The 7,667-nt window shown below is 41.7% G+C and overlaps 1 protein-coding gene and 1 long non-coding RNA gene across 2 annotated transcripts; one reads left to right on the top strand and one right to left on the bottom strand.

Moving 5' to 3' along the window:
* Positions 1-3,321: 3,321 nt before the first annotated feature.
* Positions 3,322-5,381, bottom strand: LOC147605915 (uncharacterized). The gene is made up of 2 exons (XM_086792318.1): positions 5,078-5,381; positions 3,322-4,799 (listed from the first exon to the last, which is right to left on the bottom strand). Exons 1-2 carry the CDS (start codon positions 5,379-5,381, stop codon positions 3,658-3,660), a joined length of 1,446 nt encoding a protein of 481 aa, XP_086648444.1. The 3' UTR covers positions 3,322-3,657.
* LOC147605914 (uncharacterized) lies at positions 4,713-5,835 on the top strand. Its single transcript, XR_015265008.1, has 3 exons — positions 4,713-4,843; positions 5,023-5,756; positions 5,821-5,835. It is a non-coding gene; the product is annotated as an uncharacterized LOC147605914 (long non-coding RNA).
* Positions 5,836-7,667: the final 1,832 nt, after the last annotated feature.

The raw sequence follows: 7,667 nt of genomic DNA, 5'->3' as shown, positions 1-7,667 counted from the left end.
GTGTGCTAGTGGACACATTAACTTAGATATTGTACTTTCCTAAGCAGTAGATCCACAGTAGCTTTAATCTTCCCTCTCTCCCTAGTCCTTGCTAATACAAGACCTTAGGGTGCTGTATCTTGTTTGATACTTAATTTAAATCTCTTTGCATTAAAAAAAAAACTTAGATATTGTGACGGACATTATTATTATTCTCACACATAGGGTCATTAAGCTTAGATGAGGCTATGAAAAATTTGTGAGAAATCACGCCACCTTGACGCCTGCACTGCTGAGAGCCCAAGAGACACACCGTCGCTTGAGCTCTTTCAGCATTGGCAGCTTCACCCCTACCTCTGCACACCCATGCCAGCAAGCCACAGCACCCCTGGCCTGGTCCAATGAACCCGCCTCACCACCCCGCCCCCGCCAGCCCTCATCTAAACCGCCGCCGCCGCCGCCGCCCACTCCTCCTCCTAGATGGCTCTCAAAATATGAAAAACTAGACTTGCACTTTCAAAATAGAAAAAACCAGACTTGCAATCTCAAAATAGGAAAAACTAGACTTGCAACAATTTCAAAATAGGAAAATTTGAAAAAACTAGAGCTCTCGCAATTTTCAAAATACAAACCAGCTTCAGAAAAAACAAATTTGTTGTGTTCATTTGACAAGGGTCCAATTGACAAGTGCCAATTGTTGTGTTCATTTGACAAGGGTCCAATTGACAAGTGCCAACCGTCGTCCTGCTATCAAGGAACGTGATAAGCGACACTGGTCACGTTCGTTGACAAGTGCCAATTGACAATTAAGAGGTGTTCGACTAGCAACGGTTCAGCTCATAGGTGTTCAGATGGACAGTTGATAAGTGTTCAACTGATAAGTGTCTAGCTGATTGCTGTCTCAAGAGAACATCAAGAATACAAATACAAGTTCTTTTGCAAACATGCAAAGAGAACATCAAGAAGTCTCAAGAACAGATGACGCATTACGAAGATGCACATTGAAGACCATTGGAATTCAAGAAGAGAGATTATGTATTCTTAAGGATTACAAGGCACGTTATGATTCTCTCAAGGGCAACACTAATACAAAGCTTGCACACCATTTCTATGGTCCATACAAGGTGGTTAGAAAGGTTGGTAAAGTAGCCTATCAATTGCTACTTCCATCTACTACAAGAATTCATAATGTGTTTCATTTGAAGGCATACGCTAACCTAGAAGTGCAAGTCTTGGATGAGCTACCTCCCATGAATGAGAATGGTATGGTGGAGTATATTTCCGAGAGTGTTGGACATGAGGAAACAGGTACTTCGCAATCGTTCTTTGCACGAATACCTTGTTAAATGGAAAGGATTACCTCAAGATGAAGCTACATGGCAACCTGTCCACATATTTGATGGACATGAGAACTAGGGAGAATTAAGCCATATAACAGTGAATATACTTACGGTAATTTTTTGAGATTCACTGCTTGGAGGCTTGGAGGTTAATATGATGCTCAATTGGGATGCTATTGATATATGCAGTTCATGGGGGGGTGTATTGTATAATGCTATGTTTTGGTGGGTTGTTCAGACAGCATTACATGAGATTATGAAAGCTCTTAAGCATGGCTATGCTCTCTTGGACAATTTTGAGACAATTTTGCTACATGGTGCATCTACATGTATCGCTGGTTGTTCAGAGAGCATTACATGGAATTATGAAGCTCTTAAGCATGGCTATGCTCTCTTGGACAGTTTTGTTACACGATACATCTACATGTATATAGTGGACATCCACATACCAATGAAGTCAAAGAATGCTTCAAGAACTAAACATATTTGAGTAAGGATAATGTGTTGGTGGCCATGGGTTTATGGGCATGTTCATATGTTGGGCTTGGCAACCTAAGCTTATGGACATGGACATATACTAATTTGGGTGTGAAATGGACCAAGGTATATAAGACAATGGCTCATGTAAGATACGTTTTTGATATCTTTCATGAATATACTACATTACCTTAATGCCTATGGCTCAAGAATCCATGGTAAGCTTCTCCCATATGAGATCTAAGATGGTGATCATCACTCATGTTGTCTACTCCATGTAATGAGTGGGCTTCCTCCTTGCAATGCATCCCTACCATTAAGCTTTCCATCAACATCAAATGGTGGTGGGTAGTGTGGTCTTGCGGAAGAGAGACCCTTTCTCCTAAAGCATCATTAATAGCAACTATCTAACATTAAAAACTAGCTCTCACCCAAAACCAACTCAGATCAAGAACAAAATGTCCTACCTCAGTAGGGCTCACTCCCCTCAAAAAGGCTGTGGACAGATGAAATGCATCTGTTAAATAAACAGCGAAGATGAAAGCAAAATACTGCGGAAGGCTTGTGCACACAAGCAAAGTCGCCTACAAAAATAAGCAAGAATCCAACTTGTCTGGAAGAATATTGTTGCCGGCGCCTCTGCAATGGAAGCCAAGCCAGGAACCAAGTGAAACACCGGAGCCAGGCTGGGAACCAAGTGAATGCTGCATACTCGCCAAGGATGCCGGATCTTTTTGCTTGTGATAGAAACAAGCAGGTTGACGGGGTCATAGCAACACAGAAGCAAAATACGAGTGCATGTTCTTCACTTTCAGGTGAAGGTTATTCTCCCTCTCAAAAAAAACTCAGCCGCTCTACTGGCACTGGCATGTCTGCAACATATGATGCTCATGCCCCTCCATAGATAGCCAGATACCCACCTACACACAGGGACAGATGAAATGCACCCAACAAACAAATAGAGTAGATGAAGTAAACTAAACCAAACCACCCACCAACACCAACCCCCTCCTCTGACCCCTTCCCTTCCCTTTCAAGAGAATCGCTTAGTGTGAAAGATGAAATGCACCTGTCAAACATGGCAAAGATGAAACAAATCACTGCCAGGAAAGCCTGATCACACAATGCTAGCCTAATCCAAGTTCACCTATAAAGTGAAGGTTGGCAGATAAAGCCATTAAATGAAAGCCTGATCACACAATGCTAGCCTAATCCAAGTATCTTCACCTATACAATGACGGTAACAGCATAGATAAATGATACCTATGAGAATTGTTTTTGATTTTTTAACCAAAGGGATTATTTGAAGTCCATATAATAGGTGTCGGGGTTCAAAAGCAGGGTGATACAACAGCCACTGGGCTAGAGACCCCCCACTCAAAATACGAATTAACCAAAGAATAGTACATAAACAGTTAGTACTTAAGACATGCCATGAAGAACCTTGAAATTGATAAACATCCGCGTGCATTGATGTAGCACCTAAATCAAAATACCAATCAGCATCCAACAATGACAAACAAGAGGCAAGCAAATCACTGCATGTGACTGTTAAGGCATTACATTAGAATATATAATACATGTCTTGTTTGTACAATAGATGGCTAATAGTAGAACTCAGCTAAATAATTTTTAGGCCTCCAGAATCTTTTCCTTCGTGGAATGATTCTTCCTCTTCAAGTTCACCACACATGCATGAGCTTCTTGCCTTTTTGCCCGCATGCTCACATGTGTGCACACACCTCCATTGCATGGTTATGCATGCAAAAGGGGAGCTCATTCACCATTAATTCCCCTTGTACGGTAACAGCTCAACACACATCAACATGAATAGACCATTGCACACAGGGAGGCAACCGTATCAGATCCACTGCTGCATGCTTGCCTCTGCATCACAGAAAGCCTTCTCAAGCAGATCATCAATTGAGAGAAGCTCCTCACCCCATGGTTGCATCTTATTTTCCATGCTGGTCTGAGAATCTGGCATCTTACCAATATCACAATTAGATGTCTGCATAACAGGTAAATTTAGAGGTAAATCTTGCCCCAAGGACTCTTTCACTTCAAGCTGAGGTGGAATAGACAATTCCATAGGCGACCGGTTCTCAAACTCATCTGGAAAATGAAAGACTAGGATAGGTGAAGCGGAAGCTTCCAATTCAACACTCACAATTGAACTGTCATGTTGCTTGATTATTGAGCCCTCCATTTCATTATGTTGCAGAAACCCTAATTGCTGCACATGTTTTCTACTCCCCTCTTGCGAAAGGCATACCTCTTGCACACGCTTCCTACTGCTCTCTTGTGGAAACCCTGATCTTTGAACAAATTCGCTTTCTTCTTGCAAAAATCCTTGCATATCCGGAGCATGTTTTTTGCTATGCCCTTGCAGAAAACCTGATTTTGGAACATGTTTTCTGCTATGCTCTTGCAGAAACCCCAATTCTTGCACAGGTTTTCTGCTTTGCTCATGCAGAAACCTCAACTCTTGCACAGGATTTCTGCTTTGCTCCTGCAAAAACCTCAACTCTTGCACGGTTTTTCCACTTGGCTCTTGCAGAAACCCTGACTCATGCACAGGTTTTCTACGTTGCTCTCTGAGTTCCAAGGAGCCTGCTGCCACTGCCATTGGGTACAAACTGTTGCCAAAAGTAAGACTTGTCTGCTCTCTTCTCCTGCTCTTGTTCTTCTTCTTTTCACTTTTCTGCAGATCTTCAAGTTTCTGGATCTCATGAGGAAAGTTTAGTTTTGCCTTCTTGCCCCTTATCCTCAAGGCTGCTTTATCATAAGCCCGAGCAGCTTCCTCTGCAGTATCAAAGGTACCCAACCATACTCGCATGCCCTTGCCAGGATCGCGAATTTCTGCAGCATATTTACCCCATGGCCGCCTTCTGATACCTCGATAGACATGCTTTCTTTTCCTTTCCTTGGGAAGTTCAGACACAGCTACAGAAACCCCAACAATAGGAAAAGTGGGAGGTGTTTGCAGAGTATAGCCTGGCGCTGCAACCAGAAAACATACAGACCTCAGTAAAACCGGCAGCGCTGTCACCACTAATCAGAGATGCATTTATTATGGCACACATGCAAACACAATGCATGTGCTTAACACATACATGCACAGAAAAATTCCATGCACATGCAGCATACACACACATAGATCGCACGCACAGGGAGCACACACACATGAAAATCCTCAGTATAAGTAGTTTTAACCTGCATACAGAAAGGTATACATACACAAACATGTAGCTGTGTTAACCGTATGACTGAAGACTCACCTTGAAGCTGAGATTTGCTGGCTTCCTCCTTGATCTGCAGTCCATTTTGAGCTGCGGTGGGTCTAGCTGAGACATCTAGCTGGGAGCTCCCATCAGAGCAAACTAGGTCGAAGTCAGATAAGTCAAGATCGACGGTGTCGATACTTTGGAAGGCCGGCTTATCCCAGGGATCGACGGCTCTGGGGGGCTCATTATGGGGGGGGGAGAGGTCGAAGAATTTGCACCAATCAAGCTCTAGCTTTGCAGCCCCCGGGTGGGGAGAAGCGAGGGTGAGGGCGATGGGGAGAAGAGGACCGTGGCACATGTTGGGAGGCAAGGAATCAAGAAACGGTCATGAGAACAAAAAAGTGGGCGGGGAGCGGGAGAGAGAGGGTGTGTGTTTGTTGGCTATGGAAGGGTGGTCTGAGAAAAACTGGGCGCTGGGCGAGGAGACGATGGGGAGGACGGTGGTGATTTAAACGAGCGGGTATGGGGATTATGTAAGGGTGTGCAGAGGGTGACGTTGGAGGGGGTGACGAGAGCTATGGCGGTCGCGAGGGCAGGTACTGTGCAGGAAGAGCGCGGAGGGGGGTTGTGGGTGCAGAGGACCGAGGCCGGCCGCCGTGGTTTCTTGCCCCTGGTTTGCCAAATCAGCTTGGGTTTCGCATCTTGGCACGTGGCCCAAACGCCCATATCAAAGGTCTCGCTTTCCTTGAGTTTTTTTATGGTGGAACCCTTTCCTTGAGTTTTTTTATGGTGGAAAGGTCTCCCTTTCCTTGAGTTTTTTTATGGTGGAACCTTCACAACCCTTATGTGAGACCTTCCTACAATACAATGCATCCAACTTGGAAAATTTCCTTGTCACTCCACCATGAAGTCTTTGCTTGTATCCATATGTGCTTCAAAAGATTCATTTTCCAACGAGACGTCCAAGAGACCTTCCTACAGTACAATGCATCCAGCTTGGAAAAATGCGCAGAGCGAGACAATGGGAGGCTCTGGTAAGAGTTCAATCAGTTCAACCGCTAATGACTACACATTACACAAACCGATTCAATTCAACTTCTATTGAGATGACCTATAAATCAAACAACCACAAGACATTCAGTCCAAGGGCCCTTTGGTAAGTGTTGAAAGAAAGAGTTCCCATGTTGGTCAATCAATCCATCCACAAGGAAATGGCCATGCACTAAACATGATATGACAACTTCTTGTACAATTTACCATGTGAAACATTTTATCACATTGCTATATACAGATTCTAGAAATTTTCAACTGTTGGACCAGTGATCGTCTCTCACAAATTTCAAACAAAATTAGATATTTAAACGATTGTACATGACCTATTTCATTGTCTTTTACCAACAAGAGATGCTATTTAGATTACAAACCCTACCAAACAATGTATATCCTTGTGACCAATCCTCTCGCACATTGAACCTAGTCACTCTACAAACTAGAACTTACAAGACACATGTACATATCAATGTGCAACTTCATTCATGGGCTCTCTAATGTACATGCACATACACCCACACTCACACGTGTAGCAACATAAAGAGTTTATCACACAGTTTGTGTCTGACAATTGATGATACCCATCACAAACACTAACTATTACCAAATAGAAAAAAAGCACAATACCCACCTATGGAAATCAAAGCTTACTAATTTTCTTCTAAATTATGACTAAGTATATCTAATTTAACCTTTTATAACATTCATTCCTCTAAACTTATTTTGAGAGTAAGAAAGATGCAAAGTTTCAACTTGATACGTGCCATTGACAAACATATCAAGCTCAAGGAATTATGGATACAAATTACAACTTTGAGTTGACTCATAGATGTAGGTGTAACCAAGCACTTAAATGTAGCAGCATGATTGTTTGCAAAGATGTACATATGAGGTGCAATGCATTTGGTCATGCTAAATGCTTTAATTTGAGGATCCAAACTAGTGCAAATTCCATGGCACTTAAGCCTAGAGAAAATTGTTGTCACTTTGTGACCATGGTAAGCACGTAAAAGTGTTCCTACCATCCTTATAATAATGTTTTCTTTATTATACTTTCAATATTGTAATATGTTACATCAAAGTCTAATTTTGCAATGAATTTTATTAATCTCATGTGGGATATGTTGAGAAATGTGAGCTTAAGGTTTAATAAAATGTCCTTTTTTCGAGGCACCTTGCCCACCATGACAAATAATGATATATGCAAGCATATAAACTTGTGCAAGGATCTTAGGGTTGTTTTCCATAATCATGTATACAGACACTCAAAATAATTCAGGTAAAATGTGCAATATGGTTTTAAAAAGATGTAAAGGCACCATATTGTCTATGAGTTAGATTCTTGAAAATCAATAAAGTTAGTGCATCTAAAAGTGAAATTCATGTAAAGAAATGAATGGTGTTTCTTTACTATGTGTCCTTTTGTTGCCATTACATCTGGAGCTCACTAAAAAAACTAATGTTTATAATGTCATTTCAATGTAGACAAATCTAAAAGTATAAGTTATTTGCTTTGTTTTTTTAAAGATAAAGGTTCATTCATTTCTTTGTTATTTCTGAACATCCAAAAAATCAGCCATATCTATTTTAAAAA

The sequence above is a fragment of the Cibotium barometz genome, chromosome 58, assembly GCF_041138505.1.
Source record: "Cibotium barometz isolate CiBa-2024 chromosome 58, ASM4113850v1, whole genome shotgun sequence".
Taxonomy (NCBI): domain Eukaryota; kingdom Viridiplantae; phylum Streptophyta; class Polypodiopsida; order Cyatheales; family Cibotiaceae; genus Cibotium; species Cibotium barometz.
Note: the sequence above shows the minus strand (reverse complement) of the source record. Positions and strands in the feature narration are given on the sequence as shown.

What these genes read in the sequence shown, in the direction of transcription:
- LOC147605915 (XM_086792318.1), bottom strand. Translation starts at nt 5,381, where the DNA reads ATGTGCCACGGTCCTCTTCTCCCCATCGCCCTCACCCTCGCTTCTCCC. An exon ending in CAGCAAATCTCAGCTTCAAG is followed by an intron (nt 4,800 to 5,077) that starts GTGAGTCTTCAG and finishes TTCTGGTTGCAG; the next exon opens with CGCCAGGCTATACTCTGCAA.